General features: G+C 44.0%; 1 protein-coding gene across 3 annotated transcripts in view; it reads left to right on the forward strand.

The window, feature by feature from the left end:
• The window catches only part of TNS2 (tensin 2), a 186,609-nt gene that overhangs the window by 110,703 nt on the left and 56,356 nt on the right, over positions 1-19,550 (forward strand). For all 3 annotated transcript variants that reach the window (XM_040425785.1, XM_040425787.1, XM_040425786.1), the window contains exons 4-10: positions 3,786-3,824; positions 5,423-5,461; positions 7,950-7,996; positions 8,967-9,138; positions 9,562-9,612; positions 15,791-15,913; positions 16,032-16,096. In XM_040425785.1, the coding sequence (XP_040281719.1) occupies positions 3,786-3,824; positions 5,423-5,461; positions 7,950-7,996; positions 8,967-9,138; positions 9,562-9,612; positions 15,791-15,913; positions 16,032-16,096 (536 nt within the window). The remainder of the gene's footprint in view (positions 1-3,785; positions 3,825-5,422; positions 5,462-7,949; positions 7,997-8,966; positions 9,139-9,561; positions 9,613-15,790; positions 15,914-16,031; positions 16,097-19,550) is intronic.

Consider the following 19,550-nt stretch of genomic DNA (forward strand, 5'->3'; position numbering starts at 1 on the left):
AGCAACTGGGGTGTTGCCGTTACACTTAGAGACTCAGCTCTCTCTGCAACTGCTGCGCCCTCTGCGCTTTGACAGGGACAGGCAGTAAAAACATCATAACACCTTGTCCTGTCAATCAAAATGCAGAGGGCGCAACAGTATTGGTTGGTACGCTGGCACCGGAACAATAAAGGCTTCCTTCTTATTGGTATTTAATTACATATCTTAGTTTACAGCTGATGTAGGAATAAGTAAATATAGGAATAAAAAAAAACTGAAGCAGCATGTCTCCCTGCAGTCTCCCTTCTCTCTCCCTGCAGTCTCCCTGAACTCTTGTCACGTTCCCTCCCACACGTTCGGGTGTGGGAGGGAAACACCACACCGAACATAGGAGGGAAAGGGGTGGGGAATAAGGCCTGGAAACTAGGGAAAGGAGATGGACACCTCCTAGAGAAAACCCTAATAAAAATCCTGACTAACTACCAGTAACAGACCCCAGAGGTAGGTGAGTTCATACACCGGAATACCTAGTGTCCTAACTCACCCTATAGGACCCTGATACTAATGTCAGGACTGAGACAACCTGTTCCTCCAAAAGGAAGGACGAACAGGAGTCTTCCTCAGGCCTTAATACAAATAACAGGGAAATGCAACACACAAAATAACCCAAACAAAATACAAAAGGGAAAGAAAACACTTAACTTTAAGTGGCTATGGCAACAACAGGAACTCAGCCGAGATCCACACACCAGCTATTCACAACTCCAACCAAAGCAATGAACTGCATAGCATAGTGGGAGAAATAACAATAAATAGAGAAGGTTAAATGACCATAATAGCCACACCTGGGGAAAGAAGGTGTGGCAAGCATTAGAAACACAGACGTCATTTGATCCAAACGGAAAACATGTCAAACCACGTGTTGCTAGTCTCACTGATCTCCTGCCACCTGTCTCAGGAACGTCCATGACAACTCTCCCTGCAGTCTCTCTCTCCAATTTTCTTCTATTAATCGTTAATTAATATTGATGACCTATCCTCAGCTGGTCGAAGAGGAGGCCATGCTCCATGCGAGCGCAGCTTTTCTTTGTTTGTTTACCTGCTCGCCGTCGACATCGCAGTGGTGAGCAGGTGTAATTACAAGCCGTCCCATTCACTTCTATGGGACGGCTTGTTCCTATTCAAGTGTAGAAGAACGAGCTGTCCCATAAAACCAGCTGATCGGTCATCAGTATTAAAATCACAGAAAAACCCTTTAAGATAATCTAGAAAAACAACTGGAACAATGAATGGGGAGATCTCTGAACCCATGTGAAGTACAGGGCTGGTTCTAGATTTGTTAGAAAAATATCCTATGTGATGTCTGATTTTAATTTTTTACATCAATCATGGCATAACCCCTTTAACCACTTCATTACTGGTGAGTTTAGTCATCCACCCGCCTTCATTACCAAGCCTATTTTGCCAGAATTTCTGAAAGTCATAACTTTTTCTATTTTTCAATCAATGTAGCCATATAAGAGCTTGTTTTTTTCACAAGATGAATAGTATTCTTTCATGGCACCATTTTGGGTACATACAACTTATGGATTTATTTTAAAAAACTCTTTCTTTGGGAGAATGGCAGAATAAAAACTACAATTCCACCATTGTTTTCTGGGTTTGAACCTAGCAGTGAAATAATGTGTTGTGTTGTTAAGCCCCTACAATAACGGTAAAATTGGGACACCTCGATTGCATCCAGGGGGAGCAGATGGAGTGACAGAGGGAGCTACATTCCTCTCTCTAACTATTTGGATGTCCCATTTGCAGTAGACTGCAGCCTCTAAGGGGTTAATTTAGAAGAGCTGTCCAGCTCCTACTCCCCTGTGAACACTGATGTAATTCAGCAGCGTACAAAAGCCATCACAGAAACTTCAGCTGCTGTTTACAAAAGGCACTAGAGAGCGAACAGGAGACCACGCCAATGCTTTCCCTTTCTCCAGCACTGGTCCATTCCTTCCGCCGCTGTTTCTTTACTAACGGCACCGGTGACATCAAGGTAAATGGAGCCCACTGCAGCCAAACACTATCCGCAGTCGTCTGCCGCAGAGGACAGGGATTGGCTGCAGTGGTCACAAGCTGTATGCTGGCACATCACCTCTGCAGTTTGTAAACAATCTGCAGCAGAAGGACTGGACCAGCAGCACAGAGATTTTGAATTATCTCAGACAACCTTTTAACTTGACTTTTTCAATGCCGTTACAGCTAGAGGCTCTGCCCTCTCTGCAACTGCTGTGCCCTCTTCGCTTTGATTAACAGGACCAGGTGTGATGATTTTTTTTACTGCCTGGTCCTGTCAATCAAAGTGCACAGGGCGCAGCAGTTACAGAGAGAAATATTCAATACCAATAAGATGGAAGCCTTTATTATTCCAATGCCAGAGTGCCAACCAATACCATCCAGTCTGCACCCCTTAGGGAGGCCAGGTCTTAATGATGACCATTCTCATCTTTTGCTGGATTTGCTTCTTCTAAATTATCCTTATTGGTCTCCATGTCCTAGAAAAGTCAGCAAGATGAAGAGAGAGGAGGAGCTGGGTGTTCCTGATGACATATTCTCATCGATATTAGATGATGTGGAAAAGTAGGAAAAGCAGATGGCAGAATAAGGGCTCCCACCTGTAGGGCAGGAGAGCGCTGGGGTTGGAGAAGTGGGTATGCCAGAGCTGATTAATATTTTGTGTTTACTGATATATAACCTGCAGGGGATTGCAGGCAAGAACAGCAATAATATGCATATTGTTCCCCCAACCTAACCAGCCAAAACCCATACCAGCAACATGTGCATTAAAGGTGCCGCGCGGCCATTAACAATGAATGAGGACTATACAGCGCGGTCTTCATTATTACATGAAAGGCAACTGTGGGCTAATTGGCCGTGCGGTTCTTCACCACAGCATTACCACAACACGGCCGCTCTGTGTGGCCATACCCTAAGGCAGAGTGGCCTGGGTATATCTGATTTATAGCGATTTGTGACAAATTTAATATTAACAAATAGAATTTCTTGGCTAAGGGTACTTTCACACTAGCGCTTTTCTTTTCCGGCATAGAGTTCCGTCACAGGGGCTCTATACTGGAAAATAACTGATCAGGCATATCCCTATGCATTCTGAATGGAGAGTAATGAAGACTTGCCTGAATGCTGGATCCGGCATTTTTCCCCATAGGAATGTATTAGTGCCGGCAATCAAAATACGCAGACCGGTAAAAATGTGTAAAAAGATACAAGACGGATCCGTCTGTCCGCATGACAAGCGGAGAGACGGATCTGTTCTTGCAATGCATTTGTGAGACGGATCCGCATCCGGATGCGTCTCACAAATGCTTTCAGTCACATCCAAACCGCAAGTGTGAAAGTAGCCTAACTTTGGTGAAGCTGCCGAATCAAATTTTTCTAAACTTTGCTCATCTCCACTGGCAGGTTAGGGGGGGGGGGTTCTTTCTGCTGCAGCTCTCTCCCTGTAACCGCCACAGCTTCTAACAGAACATATGGCTGGCGGGCAGTTCAAGATTTAAACTGAGCGCGTTCAGCCAGACTGCGAGACGGACCAAAAATAAGGAAAAGAAAAAACAGCAGGTGGCGCTATACAGATACTATTTATTGAATAACTCACTTGCTAAACAAAATTTTTAATTACATGCAATTACAAAAGTATTCACATCCAGGTGCTGGTTTGAAAAATGTAACATGTTTCATGCCACAACCCCTTTAAGTAGAAAATATGTTTGTTTCATAGCATCACTCTTACTCCCCGCTTGCAGGTACCCCCAGGTTGCTCCTCTCCCCCACCAGCTGACATGGTGAGTAGTTTACCCTTTTATCTCTGTTTTATAGAAACTTGTAGTCCAGGATGGCAGAGACGTCATGCAGCTACACGCTGAGGCTCTTAGAATTAGGCTCTGCCAATAATATAAAGGGTATTTGGGTTTCAGCAAATACATATTCTTTGTATAATGAAAAGCTATAAAACTTTCTAATACACTTTATTTATTAGTTCTTCACAGTTTTCAAGATCTGATTGTTGTCATTGAGTAGGAATACTTACGGTACGGCCACATGTGGCGTAAATTATGTGGATTCTTCACAGTGGAATTTCACGTGGAAAATCTAGCGCTGCCGTCCAAATAGGGGTGGTAAGCCCGCACAATGTCAGACTAAATGTGGGCTGCGTCGCTGCAGGGTTCCAATATGGGGTTAATTGCCAAAAACACCCCAATAAAATAGGGAAAACCTAATAATAAGAGAAGAAAAACAGAACCCGCGCTGACTTGTTGAGTGGTTTAGTGAAATAGGGTAATAACACAATAATGTGAAGTTTGTTTGGATACCCAATATAAACAGACTAAATATTCGCTGACTCCTCGATTCAAATAGTTAAATGTCTCAATAGTCTATGGCAGATAAGAATCCAGTAGTCGGATACAGTGTATGCATAAAAATAGGCAACGGACACTTACTGGTATGCGCACTGCCAGGCACGTATGGTGCTATATTTAGATTCGTACGGGATCCCTGAGGAAGGAATACGCTTATTCCGAAACGCGTCAGAGGTATTGTGGACCCAAGAGGCTTCCCTAGCTTCGGGTGTGACGTCACACGAAAGGTTTCCAGGACGACGAGTAACCATCGCTTCCCTGCGCCCGAGCTACCGGCCGGAGCTACGCGCGTGACACGAGGTGAGCAGAAGATAGGACTGGGAGAGACACCAACAGGAGAATTGTAACCAGGGACATACGACTCTAACTATAGCACCACGCGTGCCTGGCAGTGCGCATACCAGTAAGTGTCCGTTGCCTATTTTTATGCACACACTGTATCCGACTACTGGATTCTTATCTGCCATAGACTATTGAGACATTTAATTATTTGAATCGAGGAGTCAGCGAATATTTAGTCTGTTTATATTGGGTATCCAAACAAACCACATATTGTGTTATTACCCTATTTCACTAAACCACACAACAAGTCAGCGCGGCTTCTGTTTTTCTTCTCTCATCTATTGGAAAAGTGTATGTGAGATGTGCCTAATTTATTAAGAGGCAGATGTCTCTTAATACAGTATATTAGGCGCATCTCTGCCCTGCCGTGCGCCAGAAACTCAAATCTATGCCAGCTATGGGCTGCTGTAGACTTCAGCTAGAACTTACCCCAACTAACTGGCTTAAGTTATAGTAAATCCAATGGGCCGCGCTAAGCCCTGGCCATCCAGATAAGTCCCACTCATATGTTATGATTATTCTGATTTTATTTGTTCCCATTAGACTTAGCAGTATGTGAATTGCAACTTTTTAGCCAGGGAAACATCAGGCCGTGTCATATTTGCAAAATCCCTATGTGAAATCCCTCAGATTGGGATGCAAACTGCCATGTATGTACTAACATGTGTCCTGTCATGCAGAGAAGAAGAACGGCTCCCGGCCCGTGCATCCAGCACATGGTAAGGAGGAAGGGGATTAATCAATACAGGGAAAGCGGAGGGGCTGGCAAGGAAAGGGTGATGGAAATGAGCAGGACGTGGCTGCGTTTCTGTGTCAAGTTTATGTTGGCTGAAAGTAAGGAGAAAGTGACACAGCCAGTTCTAGAGAAGACGATGAGGAGGAGGAGGAGGGGTGGGAGGAAGGAAAATTCAGGGACGCACTCTGGAATAATATTTCTTAAATCTATATATATTCTACACATGTATATATGATATGGATATTTACTACACCCCTGTAAGACGCCTGACTTAACCACAGCATGACTATGTATTTACATGGTTACATAGTTAATACGGTTGAAAAAAGACATAAGTCCATCAAGTTCAACCAAGGAAGAGGTGGGGATGTGAATTTAAGATAAAAGGAGCAAGACCCAGATTTCTAGAAATTTTCATAAGCATTAATGTCATTTACTTTTAAGAATTTCTCTAGGCCCTTTTTAATACTGTCCTCTGTTCCTGCTGTGACCACGTCCTGAGGAAGTCTATTCCACAGATTCACAATTCTCACAGTAAAGAAGCTTTGATGCCTCTAGAGACTGAACTTTTTCCTCTCCAGTCGGAGGCAGTGCCCCCTTGTCTTTTGAGGGGGTTTTACATGGAACATTTTCTCACCATATTTTTGTATGGCCCATTTATATATTTTTGTATAGGTTGATCATGTCTCCCCTTATATATTTCTTCTCAAGACTAAATTTAATTCTTTTAATCTATCCTCATAACTAAGACCCTCCATGCCCCTTATCCGTTTAGTCGCTCTTCTTTGTACTTTCACCAGCTCCAGGGCATCCTTTCTATGGATTGGTGCCCAGAACTGAACTGCATATGAGGCCAATAAGGAACGCTATTTTAATAAAAGTGCAAATGGTGCAGCGGGGGTATGCCCATGACATAAATTACCCTACCACATTTGCTATATTGAAAGCTCAGAGGTTTAGAACCTGTTGAAGCCTCTTTGGATCAATAATGAGCTCCTCTAAACAGTGAACAGCTGCTTTTGTCTGGTGAAAAATCGGACTGTCACAAAATATGTTCCCATTTAAAGAATACAAAAAAATCCACACAGGGAAACATTTCTTTGCTTCCAGAGATCCTGATGTGTATAACAAGGGGGATATATGGGGTGGTATGTAAAAAGAAAAAATTACACCACATAAAGTTTAAAAAAATAATGAACCCTTTTAAAGAGGTTCTCCGGGCTTTTAATATTGATGACCTATCCTGATCGGCACCCACGTCTTCCCTCCATACAGCTGATCGACGTGGGTGCCGGTTGTCGGACCCCTGCTGATTTGATATAGATGACCTTTCCTGAGGACAGGGCATCAATATTAAAAGCCCGGAGAACCCTTTTAAGTACCACTCTTTGCCACCATTTTACAATTTGCATAGAATTGATTATCTTTTGTAAATACATATCATCATTGATATTGACTGACCCTGATTACAGCCTGATGTATTGCCCAGAGCTGCATTCACAACACTGCAAGCTTCAGAGCTGAAATCTTCTTGCATTTCTAATGGGCTGCCCAGAGCTTGTTCTAGTGATTTTCTTTCTGGAGAGAATTGTTATCACCAACCCTGTACTGTACAGTAATATTATGTAGGTAAAACTACTGCTGGCTATAGACATTAGATAGCTGTTGGAGGCCCTACATACACATTAGAGTGTCGGCCTGTTCCACTCAAAGCAGGGGATTCAGCCAAAATACATCTAATGTGCATGGCTAGCTTATCGGTCCCACTACATTATAGTTTCTTTGACTATTTCCAATATCATCCGACAGAAGTGCGAATGCAGCTTGAAGTACACTACAGAATGTAATTTAGGTTTAGTTCAAGATAATGAATGAAATACATTTATAAAGTTACCAAATATTTTTGTGTGTATACCTGTAACATTATGTTCTGGGTTGAACATATTCTTTCCTGACTACAGCTAGTTGTTATTCAGGACCTCCTGGATTTATTCCACTTTTTGTGCTGTTGTTGCTCCTGGATAAACACCACAAACCACTTTTCTCATTAGAGTTTTGCAATCCTGAGCTGAACAAGAGAGAAACAAGGGGAGTGGTGGCTCCGCTGAGAACTGTATAGCTTATTCACTGTGGAAATAAGAAACAGCATTACTGTATGTTACAGCACCCCTGCCAGCCTTTATATGCTGTGCCATCTGAGAAGCTTTATATGATTTGATATGAACTAAACCATTATAAATCCACACTCATGCTGGGCTTCTAAGGCAGTAGGAACCAGTGCCCAGCCTGCCCTGCTCTCAACCAGAGGTTGATGGTCATCCCTGCATACAGGCACAATCACTGAGTGAACAAATAATGGATAGATTAGATAGATAGATAGATGCATGACACAACCCTGACTACATTTGCAGTGATCACATACCTTTTTGTTCATGTGATATGCTGAGTTGCTATGTTGTTGTATTTTTCAGGGTTCCACCAAATCTCTCAATGTCAAACAGAGGAGCTCTCTGCCAAGGTGAGGGTCGATCCTTCTTAAACCCCTGGGGGTTGATCACTGATACTGCTCTGAAGGTAGATTGATCCTTATTACTGCTGTGAGGGTAGATCCTTCTTACTGCCCTAAGGGTTAATTCTTCTCTCTGTTCTGAGGGGTTTTTTTTGTTTGTTTTTTGTGTCTCTGAGGGTTGCTAATTCTTCTCTCTGAGGGTTGATCATTATTACTGCTCTGAGGGATGATCCTTCTTAATGCTCGGGGATGGGGGGGGGGGGGGGCTAGATCCTTCTTGCTGCACCAAGGTTTAATTATTAATGCTCTGATGGTAGATACTTCTTTCTGCTCTGAGGGTTCATTCTTCTTTTTTTTCTGATGGTCGATTCTTCTTACTGCTTTGGGGGTAGATCCTTCTTACTACACTGAGGGTAGATCCTTCTTGCTGCTCCAAGGTTAGATGCTTATTACTGCTGTGATAGTAGATCCTTCTTACTGCTCTAAGGGTAGATTTTTAATTCTTTTTTTTTGCTCCGAGGGTTTCTCATTCATACTTCTTTGAAGGTAGATCCTTCTTACTTCTCTGAGGGTAGATCCTTCGTACTGCTGTGATGGTAGATCCTTCTTACTTCTCTGAGGGTAGATCCTTATTATTGCTCTGATGGTAGATCCTTCTTTCTGCTCTGAGAGTAGATCTTTATTGCTGCTCTTAGAGTAGATCCTTACAGCTCTGGGGGTGAGTCCTTCTATCTGCTTCGAAACTAGACCATTATTACTTCTCTAAGGGTAGATCCTTCTTACTGCCTTAGTCCTATAAAAGAAGCAGTCTACTTATGTTTGCAGTTCTGCTTGTAATGCTAAATTCCACCATTATAATTAGGGATTGAGGATCATTCTGCTGTGATCTCTTCAGGCTCCTTGACTTCCTATTTCTAAAAATAAAGTGTGACAGGTTTTTACTGGAATTAGTAAATCTACTGTACTTTCTTTAATACAGAAGTTTTAGCTTGGACCAAGTGATTCAGCGCAGCTATGACCTGGACCTGACGTATATCACTGAACGTATCATTAGCGTCTTCTTCCACACCATCCTGGAGGAACAGCGATATCGAAGCAATCTGCGGGAGGTGGCAAGCATGCTGAGATCCAAACATGAGGATAAATACCTAGTAAGAGCTTTTGGAGCCCATCACATATAAAACTTCACCCCTCGGTATTTGTCCTTGAGATACGACCTTCAGTAGAACCTGATCCATTAACACTAGGTCTCTGTTTAGGACGCCACCTCGACTGAGATTTCACATAATATAACTATTGCAGCGAAACATGGCACAGCCCTTATAAATGCAATGTTATGGTAGTGCCATGTCATGATTTGCTGTCACAGTTATGCATTTTGATGTCTCAGTGGAAGCCACGCAATGACTCTACTTTATATAGAGGCTTGGCGTGGATAAGGAGAGGTTTTTTTTCTGCCTCGTGGTTTTTGCCTTCCTCTGGATCAACAATGTAGGTTGTATTCATTTATATTATCAGATACAATTGCTAATATTTTACTTTTTCATTCTTGATTCAAATTATTTTTTTTACAGTTTTTCAACCTGTCAAGAAAACGACATGATATTAGAAAGCTCAACCCAAAGGTAAAGGCATGACGCTCAACTGGCCGAGGGTTGTCACAATTTACAGAAATGCTATTCACATGAACTGTGATAAAAGATACTGGGGCAGATTTACTATCGTAGTTGAGATGGAATTTTGTTGCAAATGAATTTATCCAAATTTATTATTGATTTGCACCAAAAAAGAACAGATGGTGGTATAAGGTCCCATACACATGACCGTATCCATTTTGCAGCCCACAAATCATAGATCCACCAAATACGGATGCGATCCGTGTGCTGTCTGCATTTTTTGCGGACCCATTAACTTCAAAGGGTCCATTTGCTGAAAATTTCTATCTTTTTGCGGATCAGACATATGGATGAGGAAAGCACATGGATGATCTGTGTGCTTTCTGCGTCCGTTTGTCTGTTACTAGTGTTGATCGAGCACCAAAGTGTAGAACACCTTTGGGATGCTCGGGTACTCTACCGAACACCCAAGCACAATGGAAGTCAATAGGATAACCCGAGCATTAAACCAGGCACCCCCTGCTCTGAAGAGGGGAGGGTGTCTGGTTCACATGAAAAGTTCAGAAATTCTTGGAAACCCAACTGAAATGGTTCGGGAACAGCATGGGGAGGATGTCTGGATGCATCTTGGACTCCCAGGTCGCTGCTGGAAACGATGAAGTCCGAGTAGTAAGCCACTTTTACAGACTGGCAATAATATGCACAAAACCGAAGATAAAATAGATTTTAGAGGAAAAATTGTTATGAAAGATTCTTTCCTGTATATTTACTTGTATATAAAGTGCAAGTGCTGGCAAAAATTACAAGGAAGAGGCACTCCGATATAACCTGTATATCACATAAAGGAGGGCCTCATTCACATTGTGGTACAATTGTTCAGGTAGTGGGACTCCTACACTCATAAAGCCTATGCACTAAGTGAAAGGGCTGCCAAAAATTACAAGGAACCGGCACTCCAATACACCCTTTATTACACATGAAGGAGGGCATCATACACACCCTTGAAAAATGATGATTGATGGCCTGCTCGTGACCCTCAAAAACATTAGGAGCAAGGGCCTGCTGCTGACCCTCTAAAATATTAGGGGCGAGGGCCTGCTGCTGATCTGACCATCTAAAACATTATGGGTGAGGGTCTGCTGCTGAGCTGACGATCTAAAAAATTAGGGGTGAGGGTCTGCTGCTGAGCTGACGATCTAAAAAATTAGGGGTGAGGGTCTGCCGCTGAGCTGATGATCTAAAAAATTAGGGGTGAGGGTCTGCTGCTGAGCTGACTATCTAAAAAATTAGGGGTGAGGGTCTGCTGCTGATCTGACCTTCTAAAACATTAGGAGTGAGGGTCTGCTGCTGATCTGACCATCTAAAACATTAGGGGAGAGGGTCTGCTGCTGATCTGACCTTCTAAAACATTAGGGGTAAGGGTCTGCTGCTGAGCTGACCATCTAAAAAATTAGGGGTGAGGGTCTGCTGCTTATCTGACCTTCTAAAACATTAGGGGTGAGGGTCTACTGCTGATCTGACCTTCTAAAACATTAGGAGTGAGGGTCTGCTGCTGAGCTGACCATGTAAAAAATTAGGGGTGAGGGTCTGCTGCTCAGCTGACCATCTAAAAAAATAGGGGTGAGGGTCTGCTGCTGAGCTGACCATCTAAAACATTAGGAGCGAGGGCCTGCTGCTGATTTGACCTTGGAAAAAATTATGGGTGAGGGCCTGCTGCTGAGCTGACCATCGAAAAAATTATGGTTAAGGGTCTGCTGGTGAGCTGATTCTTTAAAACATTAGGGTCGAGTGCCTGCTGCTGATCTGACCATGGAAAAAATTATGGGCAAGAGCCTGCTGCTGAGCGGACCCTCTAAAACTTTAGGAGCGAGGGCAGCCTATTAAGCATGTTGATATGATGGAGGAGGAGGAGGACGAGAAAAGGATGATACCATACACCCTTTTTTGTGGTGGAAGAGGTGCATGGAAATACAGTGTATTCAATACATCATAAAAGCCAAATTTAAAGTGCCTTTATGTTCAGCCGCTTTCCTCTGGTGGAAGTGAGAAGTCAGGGGCAATCCAGGCCTTGTTCATTTTTATAAGAGTCAACCGGTCAGCATTTTCAGTTCACAGTTGGATGCGCTTATCAGTTATTATGCCCCCAGCAGCACTAGATACCCGCTCAGACAAAACGCTAGCGGCAGGGCAGGCCAGCACCTCCAAGGCGTAGAGCGCCAGTTCATGCCACGTGTCCAGCTTGGACACCCAGTAGTTGTAAGGCACAGAGGGATCATTGAGGACCCAGACACGGTCTGCTACGTACTCCTTCACCATCTTCCAAAATGTTTCCCTCCTTGTGACAGTAGGCCATGCATCAGCATGAGGGTGCTGGCGGGGTGTCATGAAACTGTCCCAGGCCTTGGAGAGTGTTGCCCTGCCTCTGTTGGAACTGCTGTGTGTTCCCCTCGTCTCGTCTCCTCGGTTGCCCAAGGAACTACGTACTCTGCCGCCAGCGTTGTCAGCTGGAAATTTTTGGAGCAATTTTTCCAAAGGACCTTGTGGTATTGCACCATTTTGCTAGTCCTCTCCACCACAGGAATGAGAGATGAGAAGTTCTCTTTGTAGCGGGGGTGAACAACCAGTAATCGGTGTTGGCCAAAATGCGTTCACATGTCCACAAGCCTAAATGGCAACATTTCCAGGGCCAGCAATTTGGAAAGGTGCGCATTTAGAGCTATGGCCTGTGGGTGGGTGGCTGGGTATTTGCGCTTTCGTTCAAAGGCCTGGGGTATAGATATCTGTACACTGCGCTGGGACACAGAAGTGGATGTGCTAGCTGATGGTGTTTGCGAAAGTCCAGGTGCAGGGCGGGAGGCATCCGGGCCTGCGTCTTGGACAGGGGATTGGCCAGCACGTAACACGGGAAGAGGAGGCAGTGGTGTGACCCGCAGACACTGATTGTGGACCCAGGCGTTCAGCCCACCTATTAGGGTGCTTTGATGCCATGTGGCGGATCATGCTGGTGGTGGTGAAATTGCTAGTGTTCACGCCCCTGCTCATTTTGGTACGGCACAGGTTGCAAATTACAATTATTTTATTGTCCGCACTTTCAACAAAAAAGTGCCAGACTGCGGAACACCTACCCCTTGGCAAGGGAGATTTTCGCAAGGGGGTGCTCCGGGGAACAGTTGCAGGCCTGTTTGTTGCGGCCCGCCTTCTTCCTTTTGCCACCACACTGCCTCTTCCAGCCTGTTGCGTTGCTGCGGATCACTCCACCTCTGTACTGCTGTCCTCACTCGGCTTGCCACCTTCCCAGGTTGTGTCAGTGATTTCATCGTCCACCACCTCCTCTTCCACTTCCTCACTCTGATCATCCTCCTGAGTTGTTCACCTAACAACCTCACTTATTGACAACTGTGTCTCATCCCCATCATCAACCTCTTGAGAATAATTGCGGTTGACTTATTGGCAACTGTGTCTCATCATCATCATCCAACTCGTGAAACACTAATTGCCGTTCCCCACCGCCATCTTCTTCTGACTGTGGATGCTCAAGAGTTTGGGAATCAGGGCACAGGATCTCCTCATGTCCCTCTTCAAACGGGCTTGGCGAGAGGCCCAAATTAAGGAATGGCGATGAAAAGAGCTCCTCGGAATATCCGAGTGTGGAATCACTTGTTTGCAAAGACTCTCTATGGTGGGAGGAAGAAGGATCAGGGCAAGGAATCTGTTGATCAGACTCTTGGCTACTGAGACTGGACTTTGTGGAAGACAGGGTGGTGCTTAACCGACTGGAAGTACTATCTACTGCAATCCAACCGACCACCTGGTCGCACTGGTGTGACGTCGAGAGTGGTGTCCTACGCCACCCTGCAAACTGGGACATAATGCTAGGTATTGTGGATGAGTGTGTTTCTTGTGCTCTGGCAGCAAGCACAGTTTCACCGCGCACAGGGCCACGGCCTCTGTGTGCATCAGCAGCAGCATGGCCACTTCCCCGTCTCTTACTGCTTGCCTTCCGCATATTAAATGGTATATATGCTTGCAAGTATGTCACACGTACAGTAGCGCAGGTTTTGTAAGTGTATGCGCAAATAAATTAGACTGAATGTCACTGATATTTAGGATGGGCAAACGTTATACAGGAGATGTAGCGCAGGTAATGTCGCTGTCACCAGCAGAGAAAAAATTAGACTGAATGTCACTGATATTTAGGATGGGCAAACGTTATACAGAAGAAGTAGCACAGGTAATGTTGCTGCCACAGCAGCAAAAAAATTACACTGAATGTCACTGATATTTCATATGTGCTAACGTTATAGTGGAGATGTAACGCAGGTAATGTTGCTGCAACCAGCAACAAAAAAATTTGACTGAATGTCACTGATATTTAAGATGGGCAAACGTTATACAGGAGATATATATAGCACAGGTAATGTCGCTGTCACCAGCAGTGAAAAAATTACACTGAATGTCACTGATAGTTTGGATTCGCTAACGTTATACTGGAGATGTAGCGCAGGCAATGTCGCGCCGGTAATGCAGCGGCCAAACAATTGCACGCAATTTAGCGCAGGTTGCGCTAAAAATATATATTGCTGCCAGATACAACAATAGTCCTTAAAAGGACTTTTGGGTCTCTAACACCAACCCTGCCTAACAAAAATATAAAATTCAATTGAATCAATTCCCTACACTATCTGTCCCTTCTACAGCACAGTTCTCCCTGACTAAGGCCTCATGCACACGACCGTTCAGTTTTTTGCAGTCCGCAATCCGCGGATCCGCAAAAAACAGAAGCCTCCCATGTGCCTTCCACAATTTGCGGAACGGAAGGCCCATTGAAGAAATGCCTATTCTTGTCTGCAAAACGGACAAGAATAGGACATGTTCTATTTTTTTTGCGGGGCCACTGAACGGAGCAACGGATGTGGACAGCACACGGAGTGCTGTCAGCATTTTTTGCGGCCCCGTTAAAGTGAATAGGTCCTCACCCGAGCCGCAAAAACTGCGGCTCGGATGCGGACCCGAACAACGGTCTTGTGCATGAGGCCTAACACTGAGCCAAACCACGTGTCATCGGTGCTTTATAGCACCCGATGACTCGTTTTGGCCAGCCAATCACTGCAATGCCAGTAACCAACATGGCTACGGCATTACAGTGAGTAGCAGTACTTACCTGCATGTTTATTGGCTGCGTAGCAGACAACAAATGTGCGGGGAGGAGACTCAAGCATCGCGCTCGAGCACACGCGGTATTCGGCCAAACACCGCGATGTGCCGAGCATCGCGATTCTCGAGCCGAACTGGTGTTCGGCTAAGCATGTTCGATCAACACTATCTGTTACGCAAAAAGATAGAACATGTCCTATACTTGGCACAAAATGCTGCTGATGTAACTCAGACGTTATTTTTAATTTGCGAACCATAAAGTTCATATGGTTCTGTGCAGATAAAAGAGTGTAACATGCACCAAGATGTGCCAGATTTATCGAACACCACTCACCACTGTAACAAAATTTTCTGCTTTTTCTTACTGCCAGGTCTACGTTTATGTTGGCGATCAAATAGACCGCATTAATAAATCTTACCCATTGTGTTTCTCTTTCATTAGTATTACTCAATATATTTTATTTCTTGTGTTTTTTTCCCATATCCCACCAGCCCTCCACCCTTCAACATAATCCCCCAGCCTCACCACCACGTCCTCCCACTCCCACATACCGCCACTACCACAAAAACACATTCACATTCGTCAATAGGTTTTCATACAGGAAATATGTGAGCTGCTATATGAGACTGATCTGCCTGTGAACCTTGTGGTGGCTGCTTTATCTTGAATTGATGCCAAATCAGCTCTTTGTGGTTGACCAGCCGGCCTTGTCTGTGACCTTGGCTCCTGCACCTTCTTCAGACACAGCACCTCCTGTCTTATGTTGCCTTTATTGCTTTTGACTCCACCAAGTCTCTTCTTTCTCAGAATGGGAACACCTAGAGCTGAGAGCTGCTTTAGCTTATAGTAGGTGGTCCATTGTACCAGTGATGGTTTGGCAGTGATGGTGGGATTCAGACAGTCTCTTTTCTTATCCAATACAGTATATGTTGTATATATACATACCAATATATTGTAATGTTTTTCAGGCAACACCACCTCAACCAATACTCGGAATAACTACATAAGTAAACTTTCTTTATGGTCTCTTAGGTTCAGGAGTTTTTCTGGCCAGACTGCCATGCCCCACCTCTCGATGTGATATGCTCCATTTGTAAAGCCATTGAGGCCTGGCTCAACAATGACCCACAGCATGTGGTTGTCCTGCACTGCAAGGTATTGACTAGGATGGTACAAATGTTATCCATAGACAAATAAATATAGGTCACTACCGTCACTTTGCTGTAGAATGTGTCACTATGAATTGGTAACTTCCTTTTCTTTCTTTTGCCAGGGAAATCAGGGGAAGACAGGAGTGGTAATTGCATCCTACATGCATTATAGCAAGGTGTCTGCAAGGTATTCTTTGGTTGATTTCATTTGTAACTAAATTTAAAGATGAAATTACATCCAATTTCAGAAGGTTTCTGATCATTCAACAATATGTAATATAAGACAGAAGAAATAGTGGTAGGTTGTGGTGGCTCACTAGCAAGTAGTTAAGGTATGGTGCTGCAAGCTCATATAGAGGGAATCACCCCACCCTCTTTTAAAAGGCAAATGTAACAATAGAATAATGAGCGGGCACTCATACACTTGGCAACCAAATTGACATATGCAGAAAATATTTATTAAATCCCCATAAAATACAAGTTATAAAATTTATAAGAACAATGTAGCAATAATATACAATATTACAATCACATATATTGTGGTAGATATAATCGATACTAGTATTCGATAAATTGAGTGGTAGAAAATTCAATGTTAAAATATTCAATAGAATATTCGATACCACTCAATAGTGTCGATAAATTCAATAATATATATCACACCAAGAACTTCAAGTATATGCTGTTGTTTGGGAAAGAGGGGGTATTATCTTCTAGCGCTCTATCCCAATTTGAGAAACTGAATGTCACTGAAAATGTTGTAGGTGTATTCACTGGGAGCGCAATATGTTCATAAAGTGTCCACAGGAATCCTGATAATGTGAAAAGTCTCTTATAGCATATCCTTTTAAGGTCGATATGAGCTTTGAATTGTAGAAAACTTTAAATCGATATTTGGCTTACCGTCTAGCGTCTGCTGTCTCCCTATTGCTTCAATGGAGCTTTAAATATTTGCCGGCTTATTCAGTCGCTCCATACAGCAAGCTGGTTTGAATTTCATGGGAGTTCCAAAGATCGCGGGAGTTGCCACTCTGTTCCGCAATTTCCTTAGGGTACAGCTTTCGACGATGAGAATAGTTGATCCTCTACTGTAGAAATTTTCTTCTGTATGGCCATACAGTATTATCGGAGGCTTTTCAATGCAGGTACATCACTTGTTTCACCATACGCGTTTCGGGTAGATTCACTCTCCCTTCCTCAGAAGAACCCAGAGTAAACGTGTAAGACAGAATATGAATTATTACTACATTTTTTAAAAGTTATCCAACATCCTTATCTCATTCACCCGCATACAAAACTGAATATCCTGCACCATCTTTAGCATTAGCAGATCAAACTAAATGACTCTGGCTTCTCAGGCTTCTGTGTATGAACTGTTTTGTTTCAGGCATTGTCACAATATATTTAGTTGATTCTATTGGGGACATATTGTTTCTCCTCAGTCTTTCAGATGTAGACTTGCTTTTGGGCTTTACCTTGATACAAGATCTAGCTTTGGCTTATGAACATATGATCGGACAATAAGGACCCCTTCCATAATGGCAGGTTTTATGGGTCATGAATTAGCAAAGCTTCTCCACACCATCACACTACCACTGTAGTTTATCTTGATTTTGCCAGTCGGTACAATATTCTTCCTGTTATCACCCAGATAATTCACATTTGACTCATTTGTCTATAGAACATTATCCCAAGAAATTTGGAGACCAACCAACTGTTTTGTTTTTAGAGATGTGAGATGAACTTTGATGTTACTTTTGGATAGCAATGGTTTCCACCTGGCTACATTCCCATAAATCCTGTTATGAATATTCTTGTTTTGGTGTCACGAGCAATGACCATAGCTGAGGTTTTTGCATGTTCTTTTGTGATGTTTTTGTGACTTCCTGAATGAAATGTTGTTACACCTTCTGAATAATTTTGGCAGGCTGGTCAACTACCCTTTCAGGACACTTGTTCATCATGTTATAATATGCAGTCGGGTCACATTACTATGACCACCAGCTAATATCCAGAATAACCATTGTATGCTGCATGGACAGCAGCTAGACGGGCTGGGAGTGACTCAATAAGGTCCTGGTAGGTGGGTCACAGGTATCTGGAGCCTTGCTGACTGCACTGCAATGACTACTGGTGGGTGCACAGGGGAGAATCCATAGAAGGAACACGACAATTGAGATGGTCCCACAGATGGTCAATTGGGTTCAAGTCTGGGGAATTAGAAAGCCAGTATTATACTTGGAAATGTTTTTCCTGCTCTTCCAACCAATGTCAGACATTTCTAGCTGTGTGACATGTTACTTTGTCTTGCTGAGAGATCTCATCCACCCCAGGGAAGACAATCAGTATGTATAAGTGTACATGATCTGCAAGGATGGATTCACACCCAAATCAGTTGAGAGTGCCTTCCACATGGATGAGTGGGATCAGAAAATGCCATGTAGACATTCCCCAGACCAGAACGCTGCCACTACCAGCTTGTGTTCTTCCAGCAATGGTTGCTGGGTGTCTTTACTCTCCATCTTCCATCAATGTAGAAGCACAAAATGTGACTCATCGGAGAAGGCAACCCTCAGCCTCAGTGGAGGTACAATTCTGACACTGCCATGAAAATTGAAGATTGAAGCATTTTCTGCCGATACAACTTCGTTTGCAGAGATGCAGTGACCATCTGTCTCCTTCAGAGCATGCCGCTTATTCACATTGGTGTCATTGGTCCACACACAATACACTTTCACCGATAGTGTTCCTCTGCCCCCTTTCTCCATATAAAATACCCCTTCCTTTGGCCTCAGTAGATGCCCCCATAGTGCTCCCAATAATGTGCCAGTAAGAAGTGCCCCCATAGATGCCCTCATAGTGCCACCCAATAATGTGCCAGTAAAAAGTCCCACCAATAATGTGCCAGTAAGAAGTGCCCCCATAGATGCCCCCCAATAGATTGCCCCCAATCATGTGCAAGTAACAGGTGCCCCCATAGATGCCCCCCAATCATGTGCCAGTAAGTAGTACCATATAAAATAAAATAAGCACTTATACTTACCTCCATCAGACTGGCAGCAATGCGATGCAGGCCTCTTCCGGCTTGTGTCCCGCGCTGTACGGCTCAGGCAGTGCGATGACGTCATCGCTCCGCCTGCCCCGGCCTCTGATAGGCTGCATGGCCTGGGGCCATCGCCTCACTTTGCCTAATTGGCAGTGCAGCCCTGCTAGCGCTACCTGGAATTTTGCACCTGGGGCAATGCCCCCCCCATGCTACGCCACTGGCCAGCGGTGCTCAAGAGGCAGCTGCCTTGGGCCCCCCAGGAGCAACTGGGCCCAGGGCAGCTGCCCTTTTTGCCCCGCGTTAAATACGGCCCTGGATGTATATGGCCAGCTAAATGTTTTTTTTTGGGGACTTTACATTCACATCGATGTGTAGAATACTTAGCATTGCAGCCACTTTGCACTGCTAAGCAAGGGTGGTCCCACAGATGTAACCCCCGCCATGTATACAGGGGAGCTCCTGACTCTCCACTGACAGATCATGTCGGGGGAGAGAAGGATTGGACAAAGTGAATATGTTCACCCAATCCTTTTGTTCTCCCAGGATTTAAACTGCCATTAGATGTGTCTGACAGTGTTCAGTTGAACCTAACATA

The sequence above is a fragment of the Bufo bufo genome, chromosome 3 (assembly GCF_905171765.1).
Source record: "Bufo bufo chromosome 3, aBufBuf1.1, whole genome shotgun sequence".
NCBI lineage: Eukaryota > Metazoa > Chordata > Amphibia > Anura > Bufonidae > Bufo > Bufo bufo.